General features: G+C 35.8%; 1 protein-coding gene across 2 annotated transcripts; it reads right to left on the reverse strand.

The window, feature by feature from the left end:
* Positions 1 to 1,925: 1,925 nt before the first annotated feature.
* On the reverse strand, positions 1,926 to 20,039 carry tfap2b (transcription factor AP-2 beta). Of its 2 annotated transcripts, none has more exons than XM_066706692.1 (7): positions 19,928 to 20,039; positions 16,317 to 16,772; positions 13,297 to 13,357; positions 9,134 to 9,353; positions 8,608 to 8,726; positions 7,172 to 7,313; positions 1,926 to 5,480 (listed from the first exon to the last, which is right to left on the reverse strand). In XM_066706692.1, exons 1-7 carry the CDS (start codon positions 20,006 to 20,008, stop codon positions 5,183 to 5,185), a joined length of 1,377 nt encoding a protein of 458 aa, XP_066562789.1. In that variant the 5' UTR covers positions 20,009 to 20,039; the 3' UTR covers positions 1,926 to 5,182. The 2 variants fall into 2 exon arrangements, with proteins under 2 accessions (XP_066562789.1, XP_066562797.1); XM_066706700.1 differs by lacking the exon at positions 19,928 to 20,039 and adding an exon at positions 17,490 to 17,886.

A 20,039-nucleotide genomic window follows, 5' to 3' on the forward strand; every position in this document is an offset into this window, starting at 1 on the left:
ATGAATAATGTAAAATATTTATTTTTATCCGTGTGGTTGATCACAATATTTTTTGTTCCTCACAATAATTTCAAGACATAACTATGATACAGAAAATGTACGTGAAATGCAATGTTTCACTTGAAATATATTACAGCAGTTTTGTAATGTTACTCTTTTCCATCTGTGTTTTTCTTAAATTATTCCCGAACTTATAATTATTTCATAAAATGTATTAAATCAAAATACATACATGGTGTTTTTTGTCGTTTGAAGGAATGTCTTAATCTTTCAACAACTGAAATTATTCACCTCCTGTTCTTCATTTGACTTTCATTCCTTTTTTAACGATTAGAGTTCAAACCATACAAACAACAATCAGAAATGCATGCATTGTATGTATGTATGTATGTATGTATGTATGTATGTGTGTGTGTGTGTGTGTACATGTTCATGTAGGTTATGCCTGTCTGTCTCTCTGTATGTATGTATTACGTGTTTGTTTCTTTTTATTTGTATCAAATTTGTGTTAAAATGGTAACGTGTCAGATAAGCACGTTGTATTGTTATATTTTCATACCGTCACTGAATACAAGTTGTGTTGCTTTAACAGAGACACGTAGACCGGCCTAGCAATATAGCTGTGAAATAATGCACAAATACAGCATTTCCCGTCCGTATACACGCAATAGACACAGCCCTGAAATATTAAATTGGTAAACTTGGTACTTGTTTTTATTCCTCTGCATTCATATTTCCATACTGTTGTAGTCGACCTAAAGTTTCTTATCAGGCATTTACTTTGATAGTAAAAGCCGTGTTATCTTAAATCAATATTTTTGTAATGTATGTAATAATTGTATCATAATTATACTAATAGTACTAATCTGGAGTGTGTTTTTTAGGCCGCAGTATAAAGACCAGCACATACATCCAGCAGTGATCCTATACAGATGTTCACAGCGATGGGTGTGCCGTCACAGACAACATCTGGCATTTTTAATAACACACATCAAAGAAATCAAATTGCAATTATAATAAGAAAATGGGGACGATGGGGTTAATCTAAACAAATCACTTCTCTGCTTTGGTTGCTGTCTATTGACCACATCACTCAGACACTCTGTACTTATTTATTTAATGCGACAAATTGAAGCTAAACAATCTGGATATTTGGACATGCTCCATATTTACTAATTCACTGAACACGTGTCGCGTTGGCAGTCTATAAGCCCAGGCTGGTTCTTCCTATGCGATATTAAGACATGTTTTTGACTGGCACCTGCCTGTTGTTAAATAAGTCAACGCTGGCATTAAGATGTAATGGGATTCAGTATCTACATTTTTTGTGTTTGTTTGTTTCAACCCTGCTGTCTTCAATTATATAAATCATTCCAATAAAAGTAAACACAAACAACACACCTGTTTAAGCAGGTAAAACAATTGTTGCTTAAAAAGTTACAATGAAATATGTTACACCGTTTAGTTTCAATCTTTTTTTCTTTCTTTTTTCTCGGGGGCGGGGGTTATTGAAATTGGTGTTTGCTGGGCATTTGTTTTGTAACCTCGATTAATCGTGAAATTTCCTCAACAGGAGAAGAGCAGAGCGAAGTTCCTTCCATTTGAGCATCACTTTTTATTTTATGTGCCATTTCAAGTTTTTTTTTTTTGTAAATACTGAACCTCCTGGAGTACAAATATTGTTCCGAAATCCTTTCTTTATAAGCGAAATAACACTCAATTATAACATAAAAAATCGCAAAAAACACATTTTTTAAGACACCTCAATTAAAGTATTGCTAATTGTAATAAATAAATAAATATAACCTGCTACTTCATAGGTTCCGAAAGCCATACAGTCTTTTGTGATTTTTGCTTGACTGTTTTCCTTTCCATTTTTCAATGTGGTAAAATAACTGACGACCACGTGTGAAAGAGAAACAATATACAACAAAACACAAAGTTTATTTTTTAATATAAATGAGATCATTCACTGGACAAGAACCAATTTCTACCCATCACCATGACAACGTGTCTATAGAACAGAAGAAAAAAAATCATATCAGATGCTATCTAAAGTCAAGCTTTTTCACCCACTCACAGGTATAGTCACAGATAAATAACCCAAACTACTTGCTCACCATATTTACAAATTCCCATTAAATTAAGCATAAATAATTATATACAAACATGAACACTAACACCCCCCCTCCCATAATGTCACTCCCTGTGGAGATCCAATACGACAGATATTGAATATCACTGTAGGTCAATAAATTGATCATGACATTTATTAAAGGACTATATTCTGTTTTAATGTGAAGGGTTTTCTTTAAAAATTGTATCTTTGAGGATGTTTACAGGCTTATGCATTTGTCCCAGTCTTGTGTATCCACTGCGCAAGATATTGGATTCATATTAATTTTGATTTTATAATAATAATAATAATAATGCAACAGATTGCTTGTTAGATTTCTATATATCATAAAAACAGATGATTATTTCAGCGATATACTAGAGCAATTTAGGCCGATTAATTCTACTGAAATCTAAATTGATCACGATAGGGATAAATGCAAAAACAAACCTTGGAGAAAACATTAAAAATAAAAAAAATAAACACACACAAACTGATCATACCTTCATGTTTTAAAAGTAATTGCACATAAAATACCCTGTTATCGAGGAAGAAAAACAGAAAAAAGCTGTCTTTGATTTAACAGTAGTTTTGCAGGGGCTCATATTGTCTAAATTTGGGAAGGATTTCCTAGATTCTCCGTTTATCTATTTCTCCATTAAACCCACAAGGTTTTGGAGAACATGGGCGCATAACAAAATAAACATGATTGCCTTCCACTTCCATCAAGCAAAAATAAAAAATAAAAAATATTGCACTAAACTGGTATCACTTCAATGGAGTATTACAGCATAATTGTTTTGGTGGGAGATTGTCGGGTATTAGTTGATTATTCTCGTGTACTTTTATTTATTTATTTAACATATATAACCAATATATCCTGGTTTTCATTTATTTGTTTTACATTTTTGTGCGATCTAAATACTATGAATGAATGAATTACATGAATTGGAAATACTTTTAGTCGTTTGGTGGTTATTAATATTATTATTATAGTTGATAATATTACTACTACTACTACTACTACTACTACTACTACTACTAATAATAATAATAATAATAATAATAATAATAATAATAATAATAATAATAATAAGTTAAGTGCCAGTTTTATAAAGTTAATACAAAAAGAGGTACTGTATCTCGGGCATCTATATTAGAGATAAAGATTATTTGCACGTAACCAGTTTATCCCATTATGTTCTCGGTTTAATACGATGTAGCTTGATTTTATTTCATGATTTATAGGAGTTCAAAATTAAGACCTGTATTTTTTAAAGCACACCTTTTTTTCTTCTCGTAAAGATGACCCTTGCTTTCTATGTCTGTTGAAATTTGAATGACTCTGGTGCCAATAGGACATCTGGTATCGACAGCAATACATACGGTTCAGGCCTGGTGGAAATTAAAGCTACACAAATACAATTAATAAAATAAAATAAATTACAACTCCAGTACTTGATAGTGTATTCGCATTAAAATCAATCCAAATCCCTGCTGTCTTGAGTCAATGGTGAAGAGCCCAAACCTGGGATTACATGCACACTTTGGCCCATAAATGTAGCCGCACTAAAGTAGGGTTGTAGTTTAGTTTCAAAGTTTTAATTTAATCCGGACTAAAGTTCTGATTTGGACGGGATTTGACCTTGATCAGGTCCTTAACGACGCCTGACAGGCCTTTATTGCACAGGTGAGTGAAATGTATAACACTGGTCAGCTGGTTTATAGTCTATATATTTAATGTGTGGGTCTAGCTCTCATCCTTTAAACAGACATACTGTAGATCCACATGCACACACAGGTGTCCTGCTTAGACACCTTTGCAACCGGTGGTCATATTACCCTGCAATATACATCTGGGCTTGTTTAAGAAGAAACAGAAGAAGAGGAGTAACAAGCAGAAGAAAATGAGAATTAAAAGGAAAAGTGAAAGAAGACAAAGAAAAGGAGAAAGGAAAAGAAATGTCGAAATACCGTTGCATTATGGTTAGTTGTTTCCCCCCAAAAGACGCATATTGATATTGCACACACGCATGTTAAACACAAACTATCAGGTGACTGTTGAGCCAATAGTCCAGTGCGCATTTGGGTCACCTTGGTCTCGCTTACTGACACTGACACAAATTGTTCTGTATTTAGTATTTCTACACGGATCTTTCAGTGAAATTGAATCCGGTCACTTTTAAAGAGCTCTGCGTGGATTATTCTTAACGATTGATACGGTTAAGGAAGTGAGAAACTGGAAAAATTAAAAAGATACGATCAAATAGTTTGGGGCTTGATGCGTTAATCGTTTGTGTATGTTCAAAGTTTCAGGGTGCATGTACTTCAAAATCGCCCCGTACAATACCTTTATTTATTTATCTCCAATCTAATGTTCAATACACGTGTGATGAGTAGATTAAAGGTGGATTAAAACACAAACCCTACTGACCAGATATTTGCAGTCCAATGGCTGCAGCCGGTACACACGCACACACAAAAAAAAAAAAAGCACAGCACCACAAAGATGCTTATGTACCACCTAAACCATGTTTTGCTTAAAGGCAAATTATGGCAAAATACTTATGAATCATTAAGTAGTAATGACCAGAGTGTTGATTCAGTAGAAGAGGGAAAAAAAGTTTCATACCCCTAGGCACAGAAACCTGTGTCCAACAGGAGTCTTGAACAGGAGAGATATCCACACGTGGTTCGACAGGAAAAGCAGGGTGAGACTTCTGAAACTTGGCCAGAATAGAAAGTCTGAAATTAAATATCTCCATCCTCAAAATCGCAATGGATAAAACTGCATGAAGAATGGACTCATTGAATCCCAGGAATAAAAAATAACATTTATTTATATATCGGCACACCCTCCTTATGGAGTGTTTGAATCATCAGCTAAACGTTTGTACTTAAAACTTAGGTGAAAAAAGAAATCCTTTGCTATGAGTTTTGACCCAGTGTGGTTTACTTGTGCGCCTCTTTTTGCTCTTTCTTCTTTTGCTTCCTCCTTGAAATTGTTCCTTTCCAATGTAAATGCAATATTTTAAAGCTAAAATATAAAGGATTTGGGGGTTGGTTTTATTTCCTGTGCTTTTCCTCTTTATCTCCAGTTTTGGAGCCAGGTCCCTCGCCTGATGTGTGCCTGTTTGTGTTGTTGTTTAAGAACATCTTGTCCAGTCCTTTCAGTGCCTCCGTCAGGTAGTTTTGGAGGGCGGTGAGGGCAGCACAGATAGCAGGAGACCCAAAGCCATGAGTGATGAGGCTAAAGTGAGACAAGCAGCTTTGAATGCCTGGTTCCAGAATGGGTGATGGTCTGCTGTTGCCCAGGGGTGTCCTGTCCTGAGCCAGGAGGTCTGTGAATTCCTTACAAAGTTGCCTGGGGAGGAAGAGAATGGAAATTATTACCCTGTCTGATGACACAAATCAGATGCACACGAAGTGATGTCTAAAATCCTCTTAACCTGACTCTACATACAGCAAAGTGTAAAACAATGAATAATCATGTTGGTTTTTCAATTTCATATAGTCATATCAAGTGCCTTTTTTCAGACTTTGAATTGACTGTAAAAAACAACAACAGAGTGTATAGAAGCATCAGCTGTTATCTTACTTTCACCACCAAATCTTCAAATATATGTCAAATGATGTGGTATTGTAATGCACATGTATTGACTTTTTAAGTTCACATTTTATTAGTTAATTAAATTGATCAAGAAGAGCCTGTACATCCTGGCAAAAAGTTCATGCATATTAATAGTTTCCTGGTCTTATTAGAGCGTTTCTAGACCAGGCAGGAAGGTTTTATGAGAAAATAACCAAAAGTCTACAGAATGTGTCTAAACAATTACCTGAGTGCAAGGCTGAACTGTGATTTTAGAGTAGCCTAGGAACTTAATAACCTCTCAACCTAGAGCCTTCAAAAGTGAAACCGAGGATCTGCAAACAATTAAAGGCCCGAGACACTAATATATTTTGACCCAGCGGAAAAGGGCAATCAGCTTCATATCACGTTTACAAAACATCTGGGTAATTCCGAGCAAATGATTTTTGCTGCTGTATAGATTTCTGTTCATTACAGTCAGCAATAATGCTAATGTATAAATAATGTGCTCTTATTTGATTTCCCCCCCATTTTTTAAACATGTCTTCTCTATCTCTCTCTATCCAGGGTTGAATTTAAATTCTGGCACAGCAATCCAATAATCATTATATGTACTAATGTATGAATCTATAAAATGCCCCACATAAGTATTTACACTGTGTAACAAAGTTATACAGTAATTAATTAAGTGTATTAAATAGGCCTATTGCTTGTTAAGCTATTCTTATTTGTTAACGATGCATCTTTTGGGTCTATTTACCACTCATTCACTCCAGCTAAAGGTAGTTAGGATATGCTATAGTGAATAGACTTATTGTACATTTATAATTGTAAAACTGCTAAGTTGGGCCTTTACGTGCTTTGTGCATTGAGAACACGGAGACCCACCCTCCAGAAAGTAGAAACTATGTATCCTAAGGCAGAGAAGAGGGCTGGGCATAATGACGGAAAAAGGAGCAAGTAGTACCCAGAAGACGTCGAATATATAAAGACGTTGGATATATAAATACATTTATATATATTCTAGACTGGAAGCATCATACTTTAATATAAGTACAATAAGACTTAGATTAGGCATGTCATAATTAAGAATTCATAATATATAAGCTTGCATAAGTGGAGGATTAGACTGAAACGCTTCACTGTGTGGATGTGAAAATATGAATGGTGAGGGATGAGCAGGAGGCTGGTTCAGCCTTCATGAGTTACAGCGTCAGGGCTTTACACATCCTTGATCTGCATGGGATTATACATTTGTACTATAAATACATAAATAAATAAACACACCTACATACATAGCCGAGAATGAATACAATACTGTGATGCTGTCGTATTCCTTGTATTATCTGGACCTATAACATCAATCGTGTCTGCGTCCAAAGAGTAAATCAGCCAAAAGCAGATGTTTTTACTGCCTTTTCACCAGCACAGGACGATGCAAATATTCAACAGAGATATGAACTTACTTGGTTGCCAGCAGCATGTTTTTCCGTGAGTGGAGCTCGTTGGGGTCCGTGTGTTGTCTATTTAAATACTCTGACACCGCTTTAGCAGGGAATTCAGTCTCACAAATGTAGCCAAAATCCCTGGCTAAATGGACAGCTTCACCTGCAAACCAAGTGCATCACAATCAGATCACATAGGAATCATATAGTGTCACACAGTAATCAATGCATGCCACGATCACATTAGTGTGAGGATCTAAAAATAACAATTCAATCCAATTTTCCAAATGGATGATGATAGTGTGTAATGGGTATATTAAAGTAACTGGAAGATAATTTCAGAGACATCCGTATGGATTCAAGGTAATCCCCTGGATGGGTACTGTTATGCAAGGGGTTGTTGCTTTTGTAATCCAGCCATTAAATAGTGGGTTGGATTTTGAATTGGCTGTTGGGTTGAAGTCTAGACCTTCTACGAGGTAACTGTCGTTATGCTCTTTGATTTTTCTGTGACAAAACCAGTTAAAAGCATGATAGGTATTATGTATGTATGTAAAATATCAGTGTTGCGCCCTTTAAATCCAGTACATTAATTTACTCATTCTATGTTAAAAAATAAAAGCATGGCAGTAATTATTTGAATGGTAATTGCCGTTTCCCTAGCATGCATGGTTTAAGTTTCTACCCCCAAGAGGTTGATGTCAGTAGACTCCCACTGATGTACTTTTAAACCTCAGAAATAAGACACAGTAGCAAGAAAAAGTCAAGCTCTGGGGGGATTCAGTAGATTATGCGTCGGTCCCCCTGGAATAGAGCATTAGGACAAAAAAAAGAAAAAGAAAGAAACACTTGAAAGCTCTGCCACAGGGTCCCGGGCAGATTTCTAACACTAAATAGTAATATGTAATGGTACTACTAACAAGTTATCTGTTTAAACCAAAGAAACTCAAATTATAGTGCGGTTTTGAGGTTAGTTCATTAAACCATGGCAATTCTAAGATGAATTAAATGAAGAGGTATTTTAATTTGTTGTTGAGTGATATTTACAAAATATATCGCTAAAAAGGTCATTTTCATTCTGAAAAGACAGTATTAAACAGTTTAACATTATTTAGATTGTGATGCCATTGCGCAATGGTTACCATGTGGTACATTATATATTTCCAAATGTAACATAATACTTTGGGATTTGGCAGCAATATACCGTATATTTTGATTAATCGCGCAAAACATGAATACATTTTTTTTAAGGAATTCCGTTTTTCTCCTTACGTGTGACACCTTTCTTCGCCATAAGCATCTGACACGAATCGTGCAGCTTGAGTGCTGAAGGACCCTTAACGCCTAGCTACGATTTAGAAAAAGTGGCAATGTATTTCACTGTATAAATATGACACCCCATTTGACGCCTTGTAAAAAATAATTGGTGAAATCAATAGCCTGGATTTTTTCCTTACCTTCTACTAGTGAGGTTAATAAAGTGACATTTGCAGCCTTGCGTCGCCCAGCTGGTAAATTTAAACCAATTTTTTCTAGCTTTTCCCTCAGTGATCTCCCACCGTTTTTTGATTTTGCTCTAAAAAAAAAGAAATACAACAAACAAAAAATAAACAACACTAATAAATACACCAAAAAGTATATACACATGTATTTTTCAAGTTTTCAAAAACATGTTTAATCAAAACCTCCAATCCTTAACGTATTCCCACCCCTTCCGTTTATTTATTAAGATTGAATCTCATTAATAGTTTGACTTGTTTGTGAATATATCTAGAAACTTATTCGTGGATTAGCAATAAATCCTCAATTTTAGAAGAAGGCTTTGGTAGGCCTACACTATATATATATATATATATATATATATATATATATATATATAATTATTATTATTATTATTATTATTTATTTATTTATTTTTCAGTTAAAGTATAGGCTGGACTTAATCCAACTAGAGACGCATATGAGATGGGCAGGTAGACATACCTTCTGAGTACACCGCCCAACAGGGAGGCATTGAGACACTCTGGGGGCGAGAGGCGTCTCTGGACCTCGCCGACAGTCACCTTGTATTTGGACGTGGAGCTCAGGAGAGACAGGCGGCCAGGGACTGAGCAAAACACCTCGTTTGTGTTCACTGTGATGCCACCAATCAAGCCATCTTTGCTCATCATCAAGGAGGTCACACTCTTAGAAGGGACTGGCACTGGAAATTCAAAAAAATACAAATAAATCCAAGGTTTACTACTAGTAGTAGAGTAGTAGCAGTAGTAGCAATGCCAGACAGACTAGTAATGATTAGGCTTTGTGTAATGTACATGGTGGTGCAAAACTAGAGCCATGTTAAATTGTTAAACTCCCGTCATAGTAAATACAATGTTAATATTTTAAACATAAAGCGGAATGGGCTATTGCCCCAAACTATTATAAACATCTGTTCTATATCGTGTTCTCTCTGAAATGAAATCAATATTCAGAACTGAAACATTTACTTTGTGGTAAGAAATTAAATTATTTAGAAGCTTCTTTGTGTATTTTGTTTGCTATTCAGAACAGAGACGGTATTTGAAATAATAATAATAATAATAATAATAATAATAATAATAATAATAATAATAATAATAATAAAATACAAAAACTGCACTATAAGAACGTTGAGTTGAATTACCCTGCGAAATTAATATATAATATGAAAGTTTTACAGTTGGGGTGTATTTCAGAACACTCCGTTGTCCTAATTAAAGGCCTAGACCAAATAATTGTATTTATTTTATTATTATTATTATTATTAATAATAATAATAATAATAATAATAATAATAATAATAATAATAATAATAATAATAATAATAATAATTGTCAGAAGCCACTTTCTAAACCACATGTGTCGCTTTGCGTATGGTCGTCTGCTAAGAAATAATAATCATAACAACAACAACAACAATAATAATAATAATAATAATAATAATAATAATAATAGGCCTAATTAACTCTTAGCAGTGTGTTATGTGTGATTGGCGTGTCGGGCAGTTTGGGTCGATGCAATTGAATCATTAACAGACGCGCCGTTGTGGAGGCGCCGCTCGGAGGTGAACATTATTGGTCATTATTATCATTATTATTAATATTATTACATTATTATCATTGATTTCTAAGGAGCGACTTGTGGCCCAGTACTGGAGCTGCACACACCTCCTTTCAGCTACCTGGGGTAGTTGGGGAGGCTGGGATTCAAGGGTTTCTTTGTTGTTTTTTCCCTTTGACAACTATTGCCATTAAAACCTATTTGGGTCATTGCGTCGCAATAGCTGTACTGCGCAAAAGGTTTTAACTCCGACGTGTTACTGTGGCTGTGGAGAGACCCAGGCCAAGGCAACCCCACCCGTGTTAATGCACACGAAGACAGGCCCAGACCAGGACTTGGACATAATCCGCCTTTAGGTCAGAATTGTGATGTGATGTAGGCCATAGACTAGCTGGGGAAAAGCCTATTATCCATACGACTGGGACAAAAAACTTCAACGCGGTGTTTTCGTCATTATTGTTGTCCTTCTGGGTACTGTCGTTGTATGTGACAGCCTATGAAAGTGCACAGCTTCTGGATTGCAAATGTCTGGAGATGAGTTGCGCTTTGCTAACTTTTACGGACTCACTGGGAGGTTGTTTTCTGTCTGTGTATAAATGCTCTCGGTGAATTGTCAATGCATAAGTTAAAAAAACAAAAAATGACCTTTTCCCATAAAACTGTAGATACATTGAAATAACACCTATAAGAACAAAGCATCGCACGTCATTTGAGTTTTTTGGATATTGACGAATGCTTATCAGATCGATGTTTTGTGTATGATTTATATGGATGGATAAAACCCTTCATATTGTATGATTTTTTATTGTGTATACATACATACATATATACACTACATGCAAGTAGGCCTATGAGAAAATGTTTTGCGGCTTGAAATTAAATATTCAAATATTAGTTCATGATGTCAGAGTAAGATAAAGTACACAAGAAGCCTCAAATTCAGAACCTATTGTTTTTTGTATTAAATAACTATTTGGACCAAAACAGCTTAACAATCATCAATTATAATGTTTTCGTGGCATTGAGAAGATGTGGCAGTTGGTTGGCTTGTTTGATATAATAATAATAATAATAATAATAATAATAATAATAATAATAATTATTATTATTATTATTATTATTATTAGTAGTAGTAGTAGTAGTAGTAGTAGTGAGATTGGTGCATCGGCATTAGTTGAAAGGCCTTGTTGTTGTTCCGTCTCTGGCCAGGTACAATTGCTTACAATAGTCTTGTGCGTTTTTAATATATTTTCCATTCAAAAAGAAAACTCCCAACCCTATATTTATTTCAATGCCACGAATCTGGTCTCCTATTACACTTCGCTAACGAACGTCAAAATGTCCATTTATGATTCAAACTAAATCATGAACAAAATAAAAATGCTATGACGCTCTTTGTGCCTAGATGGGTTTTTAGACTGCTAATGTAGCACAACTTTCTCATTATGATATTATTGATTGTTGATTGACTTGTGCCTTCGGATCGTATTAACCACCCTCTGCCAATCTGTGTGAGTGTAGTTTAGAAACCCTGCCATTATCATCAGTATGTCTTAATGTCGGCTCTAATGGGGCAACGGAAGACAGGGGCCATGGTCCCTGACTGTTGTATTAATAGCCCAACGGGGGCTAATACAGAAAATTAGCCCTAAACGAGCTCTGGAGATCTCCACATGAAGAAGCCATTTATCACCCCGGCTACTTCAACTGCACTCGTTTGCTCTCTCTACTGGGACCAACTCATTTCCCCTTAACTACATTACTTTAGAAATGTCAACCAGTCCGTACAAACATTAACAAGGGTCTTGTAGGGCGAAATGATTTCTAATTATACCGCTCTTAAAACGTGTGTGTGTGGGGGGGTATATGTATATATATTTCTTACACACACACACACACACACACACACACACACACATATATACTATTAGGTATACAAACAAGCAGTACATGTAAGTGTTTCATTCAGAAGCATGTTTGCTGTGTAAATCTAACTCCAAAACATGACATTTAAATAACCTGGTCTTTATTTATAAGCGGGGAAATGTCATTGTGTTGTGTGAGTATTGTACATTCACCAACTCTAATAAAATAACAAATAAATGTAATTTTACAAGCCTTGTTTCTAAACGGCTACCACTGAATTTATTTACTGCATATGAAACTTGTGAAAACATGTATTATTCGAACTCAAGCACGAAACTATTAGCAGTTAACAAATACAATATAATATAATAAGTCTAATAATGTAATTATTATTAATAATACGCATTATAATTATTATTATTTAAATCACAATCATATAATAATTCAAAATTGAAATTAAGTCGCACAGTTTACTTTAATAACCACTTTGTTTTTGGATATTAAAAAGCATTTTCAGAGGCTTTTTCGATTAAAACATTAATTTACATGCTTGGTATTGTTACTAATGGCAGTAGACGTGGCAGTGATAGTAGGCTGTAGGTGTATCATTGCCAGCCAGGCTATGTTGTTGTATTCATTATTTTAACCCTGAAACTGCGGTGTCCATTTGCCCGCACATTTGTACATGTCATTAAGGCCGATCACTAAGATAAAGAAAGTGTCACCAGGCTGTGGGAATTGCCTTAAATATAGTTTTATAATAGTTACACCAAGGCATATATGTATTGTACGGTGGGGCCAGTTGTATGTGTATTTAATGGTGTGATCCATTTGCGAGAAAAATAAAACCACTACTGGAGTGTTGCTCTGAGGATACTGGACACGTTTTGCTGCATGACTTGTCAAAGCTTGTGTACATAAGTAGGTAAACTGTAAGACCTGATCTGCAACTGCTTTCAGTTCACATGATATATAGTACGTCATCAACCATTTTAATAACATGCACATGTATTTAGTATTTTCCACTTCTGGATTGTAAACTGTACCTGGAGTATATGTGTGTGCCAAAATGAACGTAGTAATGTGAATTAAATGTTCCTGAAATAGATATCGGGGTCAATGTATGATTGCTGTAGGTGTTTGGCAACATAAAAGCACTCAGATTGAACAATTGTCTTAATAATGTAACCATACCATACCTTTCTTAATCACAGATTGGTCCAGTAGACTCATGCCACTGTTATTTGCGTCTTCGACTGTCTGTGAAGATCAAAACAGCAAAGATCAGTCACTACTGAAATGCACTGGATGTATCAGCAACCCCTGTCTATAAATCATGTCACTCTGAACTCAAGATCCTGTTATTTCCATTTATATTAACCCAGTTGGGGAATTTATTTTTATATATTTCGATAGACAAGTAAATTAAATTCCTCGAAATTATACGGCCTTCTAATATAAAACAAGGTGCAACTTAAGCGTCTGCGGCGCAGAGGCATTTCTTATCGCCAAAAGCAGTGGCGTCGACCTGATATATCGTTTTTAAATAAAATGCCCATTTATTCCCGTGGAAGTATGTTATCGGACATCATTATTGGTTTTATTACAGTGGGAAGAAAATTGTTTCAACTCCCATTTTCTCCGCCTTGCATGTGTGCATGTGTCTGTCCACAATAAAATGATCCAAATCTTGTGCTCAATAACCGTGTGAAGCCCAGACTAATGTGGATGTCGGCTGCTATATTTGCGTCCATTTGTTTTGGTTTCGAAACCCCAGTATTGCGCTTGTTTGCTTGTTTTTAACCGCAATATTGCGCTTGTTTCTGTGGGTGTTAATGTGTAATTTAAGGCCTGGCTGTATCCTGGTGTGCAAATGTATATAATATGTCTGTGTGCGAGTTGTATGTAAATGTTTGGTTTATTGAGAGGGTGGAACTCAGACTAATATTACTTGTATGAAGCATTTTGCATGTGACACGGGGAGATGGATTTGTTTATAGGCCAAAGATCCCTTTTAAGCGAGCCGTTTAATGTATGTATATAACTATGTATGTAATGAAGCTCCCTGCTTCTTTTACAATCAGAAAAAAATATAAACGATTTTTCAATAATAATGATAATTATTATTCTTGCTCTTCTTCTCTTTAAATGTGTTTTTTGTACTTTTACAATTATTATTGTTATTATTATTTATGTATTTATTATATAAAAAATGTTTTTAGTTTAATGTTTATTCTTGTAAATGTACAATCTGTATCCTGTATTATGTTTTGTATTTAAACTATGTTCATCTTTTAGTTGTTTGCTGTAAATGCTTTGGCAATATTTGTCTAACCCTGTACATGCCAATAAAGCTCTTTTGAATTGACTTGATAATAATCAGAATAAGATATAACTAAACAAACACGCTATGCAGCCTTAATTGTGAGCCTTTATCTTTTATTGCATTTAAGACCCCTTTTTATCTTAACATGTAACAACAATGTGTGACTTTCGCTTGAGAAAGTTGTTTAATTTAAGCGATTTGCAGCTTGCATTGGAAAAACACATTTTTACAGTTTTAAAGAGTTGCAGTAGTTAATGAGAAAACTCCTGTCTGATTTCCTATCTCATTATGCCCCCCTGCTGTTTTCTGTACAGGATATTCACACAGCATGTTGGCACTTAATAATCACACAGAGGATAGTAAAGATTTAATTAGGACTACATGCGGAAATAAGGTAAACTTACACTTTTAATTAAAGACTTCTTAGTTAAAGGTGATCAAGGCATCGGGTCATTTCAAAAGATCAAGGGCGGCCATGAGGCAGGATTGAAATACAAATCCTGTATATACCGCTGCTTTTCCCTAAAGTAGCCTATATAACCAACGTCTTCCTATTGATGCTTTACAAATATATACATATGTACTGCGTGTGTGAATTTGAAATCACAAAGAGGAATTATGCTCCAGATGTGAAGCACAGTTACAAATCAGGCGTTAGAGGTTAATGCAGTTTAAACGGGTTTGTCGTCCTAATCAATCCAGTCGTATATGCTCCACTTCTGTATGTTTTGGTGGAAGGAATTACGTTCTTACATCCGTAAAACGACAAATAAGTCTGCGAAGTATGCAATTGTAATGAAATAGTAATTAATATGGTAAATATCAAATACAAGCAAAACTAAACATAGATAGATAGATATCATAGTAACTAGCAGCAATATCAGACAGCACGTTTTGAAGCTTAGTGCAGTTAAATGTTATAAGCCAAGGACGGTTGCCTAAATTGAATTACCCCACATTTAAACATTGAGTTGCCGATTACCACAACAGTTAAAATGGTGTTTTAAAAGACAAATGCTTTGAGACCTGTTTCAAAATAAATCTGTAATGCGTTAATGTGCGATTCTTTATCGATTTAAATAGCGAACTGCCATTTAAAGTCAGTGGATGACCATTATTATTATTATTATTATTATTATTATTTTAAGTAATTTATCAATGTTTTGTTTATTCCCATATGTACGTTGAAATTAAGGTCTGTAGCGTTGTATTACATTTTATTTATTTATTTTAAATATTACTCTAGGCTATAGCCTGAATGTATTCATTCTTATTTTAAATATTACTGTATACATGTATGATTTTTTTTTAATTATTAGGCTACTTTATAAATATATGTTTTTTATTTTAAATATTATTGTATAAATGTATTTGTTTTTATGATAAATGATACACATTACCCAAATGCCACTCGGAAAGGCCTTCACAGTAACTCTGAAATGGGAGTAATTTGAGCAATGTACGCTACAGTAATTATTCCACTTAAAACAACCTATTTGGGAAAAAGGCGTTTTAGCTTTAACCCTTTAATCTGAAGGATTTCAAGTCACACTTTCGAAATCCCACATGCATCCGATCACGACCTCAGTATTTATAATTGTATAGATTTTTAAAGCCTGGTTTAATACTTTTTTTTACAACTTCCGTAAATGAATTATTCTAATTTAAATTTAAATGTATTCAGTTACATTAGGACGGAATTTGAATACTGCAGCCTACAGTTGTCTTTTACCTGCCAAAATGACTGTGTTCAACTGACATTGAATTCGAAGCCAGTTGTCTGAACCTTGGACATGTGTACATATACAAATACATGTACTAATTCTGCCTGGACTGCTTAATCACATAATAGTAGTAATAATAATATATTTTTTAGAGAAGGCTAACACTCACCTGTACATCCTCCATGCCATGAGCGATCCCATGCAGCGACAGACTGTCCCCCATCCCTGAATCCAGCCCATGGTGCGCCGAGTGAAGAAGCACATCTGGCCGCCTGACTGAGCTATAGTCCCGCCTGGGGTCCAGTCCGGAGAGCTGGGGTAAAGAAGCCCGCGGCTGGGGCAGCAAGGAGCCGGTCTCAGACCCGACCTCTTGTCGCTGTCTCTGCCCCCAGGGGTGCTGCTGCGGCTGGTGCAGGGGGTTTAAGGAGTAAGGGTCATTGACGTGGGAATACGGGTCCTGGCTCTGGTGGTACGGAAGCGGCTGGTAAGGTGGCGGAAAGTAGGGCGGCTGGAAGTCCGAGGAGGGAGTGTGAGAGAGCGGAGGGGCGCTGGAATAGGGTCCCTGGGACACCGAGCCCAGCTGGGACAGCCTGGAGCTGTGGCTGGGGACTCCGTCGTGCCGGTCCTTGAGGGAGAGACAGGGGAGAGAAACCAGTCATTTTACAATGATATAGACAGCCGAAAAGTGAGTGAAAGGCAGGCAAATGTGAAATAAGCAGAACAATCGCCAAAGCATTAGGCCAATGCAGAAGTCTCCCATACAAGTTTACAAAACATTGGTCATTTTATTTACACATCTGTAATCTACATACATCAGTGGTCCACATCTACAAGCATTTGTTTTCACACCCAGTGTTTTGTAATTTCTAAATAATTTGCAATACCCATAAATATAAACATTTTAATTGAATGTCAGAAACGCAGCACACGATGATATATACGTATATATGTGTGTATATATATATATATATATATATATATGCAACTATACACATTTGTTTGTTGTATGGTGAATTTACCTACCTCTATACTGAGGTTTTAATGTCAAGTAAACTAATTATATTATTTAAACTCAATTAATGTCCAAATTGCCCGAAGCAATAGTTTCGTTTTGTCTTTTAATTTTGGATGACGCTTCCTTATTCCACGATTAGACTGATAACAATGGAAAGAAAAATCAACAGTAGCCACTATAATGATCTGCATTATCTGTTGTTGTATAAAACACAACCAAACGCTCTGCAGGAGAAAATGAAACTCAATAAAACGAGAAAGAAAAAAGAAAACGAAAACAAAAACAAAATAAAATAAAAAAACTAAAAAAAAAAACGATCCGACTCACCATGGCTGAGTACGTATGGACTAACATCTGGAAGAAAGTCTGTTCACAGCAAAAACAATAAAATTATGAAGAAAACGAGGGAGACTTGCAGTAGAAAAAGCAGCTTGAGGTATTTCCGAGACTATCCATCAACGGTGGTTCCAAAACGAGTGGAAATGCTTTATTTATATATATGTATATATATGAATATATAGTTGTGTTTTTATCCTGAGCTCCCAGTCCAATCCTCTTCAACCCAAAGCAAGACTCACACTGCTCGCCCGCACCTTCCTCCAGCCTCTCTACACCAGCTCATGATAATTGATATTCATGACTATTAATATTACAGGAATACTTAAAGGGAGAAAGGAGCACAAATGGTGCGTGAAGCTGCTCTGGCTGCCCTGCTATTGTAACTGACGCTCATTCAGCTGAGGATCAGATGTGATCAGACAGGGGGGCTGGGTTGGCAAAGAGACTTTCAGCAAAACTTAAGAGTCAACAGGACAGCTAATGCAACCAATACTGGGCTTTTAAAAGCTGCAGGGATCTTGTGTCAGGAGGAACTGCTCAGGACAATATATGTTTATATCCGCGCATAGGCTTGTTTCTGAGTAGACTTCTTGTATTCTTCAATTATTATTGTATTTCACTGTGGAGAATAGCATACAATTATATATATCATTTTGATCCAAACCCTTTCCCCCCCAGTTTTGCCCATAAATATATAAATATATTTGTAAAATAAAACACCAAACAACCCTGAACACGATCGGGTCACACGGTTGTATATCCCAGGTTTAACGTGGCTTGTCTGTTGGTTTTCAGTACCTGACAAGAACGAGTCCAGTTTCTTTTGGACTCAACAGAGAAACCCGGTCTGTGGCGCAGAAAAGCGCACAAGGATCCCCAAAGCGCAGAGTGTGCCACCGGGGTGCGCACTGTCATTCTCAGGGTTTGAAGTTTTACTATAACGTATTGGGTTGTACACAGTTGTTCCACACACGTTTCTCATTATTATTATTATTATTATTATTATTATCTAACATATAATTTAGCTGTCATATAAAAACACACGTCTCTAATGCAGTTGTCCTGTGTATCCTGCTCATTTTCCACGCTGATCAGGCTGTGTTGGTGCTGGATGTTGCCTGCAGTGGATCCTCAGCCCGACCCGGCTGAGCCATGTGTTGGGATCCGAGGGCAGCCACCCGCCGGGCTGAACTAAAGGCCCATAAAGACCGGCGCTGACTTTCATTCACAGCTGTTTACACCCCCACATCAGCCCGTTTCTTTGTGTGTTTTATCCCATTCAATTCAATCCGCCCAGTCCCTCCGATGGCACAATTTAACATCATCCAACGCGTGGCTTTTCTTTTCTCCCACTTTCCCTGTCCATTGGCTCACATCTGCACTACATATTTTTTGGTTTTGCTAAACGTTGTTTTGAGAGACTACCCGTCCAATTTTTTTTAGCGTGCCAGTGATTCCTTTTCTGTATATTTATTTTGCAGTTTTTGTATTTTCCTTCATGCACCTGGTTTATTGTCAGTGTTTGGCAGGTTTTCTGTGTTTTGACGCTCTTTGCAGAATCCGATTGCCTGTAAAACCCCTGGTTAAAAATCAACTCCCCAAATGGCAATTGAAATGACCGTGTAGTTACTGGCTGCCTCTCTGAGCACGTTTTAAACATTAACTGACTATGAGAATTATAAAGCTTAAGATGACCTCTGATATTTCAAAACTTTCAAAGCCTACTTCCTTCTTCCCAATTCGTTAATTTTGAACAGAAGGTTCCAGTGTTTAAAATGTCACATACATATACATATAGCATATATATATAATAACAATTAAAAATAATAGTATTCTTATTAGCTCTATACTGACAAGAAATACAGAGTAAAAATAAAAACATTATTGTCCAAAAGTCAAAGCCAAAGCCTGTCTCTTCGTAACAATGTCACAATGTCTGTATCACTTCAACACTTTTTAAAGGAGTAAAATCTCTCCACGGGGTTAGTTTTTACAATTAATCCGTCCCATATCCATATCCATATGCATATCCATCTCTCTCTCTCTCTCTCTCTCTCTCTCTCTCTATATATATATATATATATATATATATATATATATATATATATATATATATATACTGGTTTAATACAACATTTAATGATAGTTGGTAAACTTCTTAACATCCCAATTTTATGAGATTTGATTAGGCTCATTCGTTTCCAAAAGGGATAAAACTCCAGAAATAATTTTGAAACGCACTTCCCCTTTCCTCAAACGTTACTATTGAACATTAACTCTAATTTAGCTTTTTCCCCGAAAAGGTTAACTGTACGTTTACTTCCCGGAAATAAATAAATAAAAATACAGAAACAACAAGCACAGAAATACAGATGCAAAAATAGGAATCCTTCAGCGTTATTTCAAATAATTGTCATGAACTTTACCTCATAAATATCTTCATACTTGACATTTTCTACTAGTTTCCAGAGCATGTTTGCAGACTGATCTCTGTTAACTGAGTGCATTCATGTGAGGAGCAGATGCCTGGATTCTCAC

Source organism: Amia ocellicauda, chromosome 1, assembly GCF_036373705.1.
Source record: "Amia ocellicauda isolate fAmiCal2 chromosome 1, fAmiCal2.hap1, whole genome shotgun sequence".
Classification (NCBI taxonomy): Eukaryota; Metazoa; Chordata; class Actinopteri; order Amiiformes; family Amiidae; genus Amia; species Amia ocellicauda.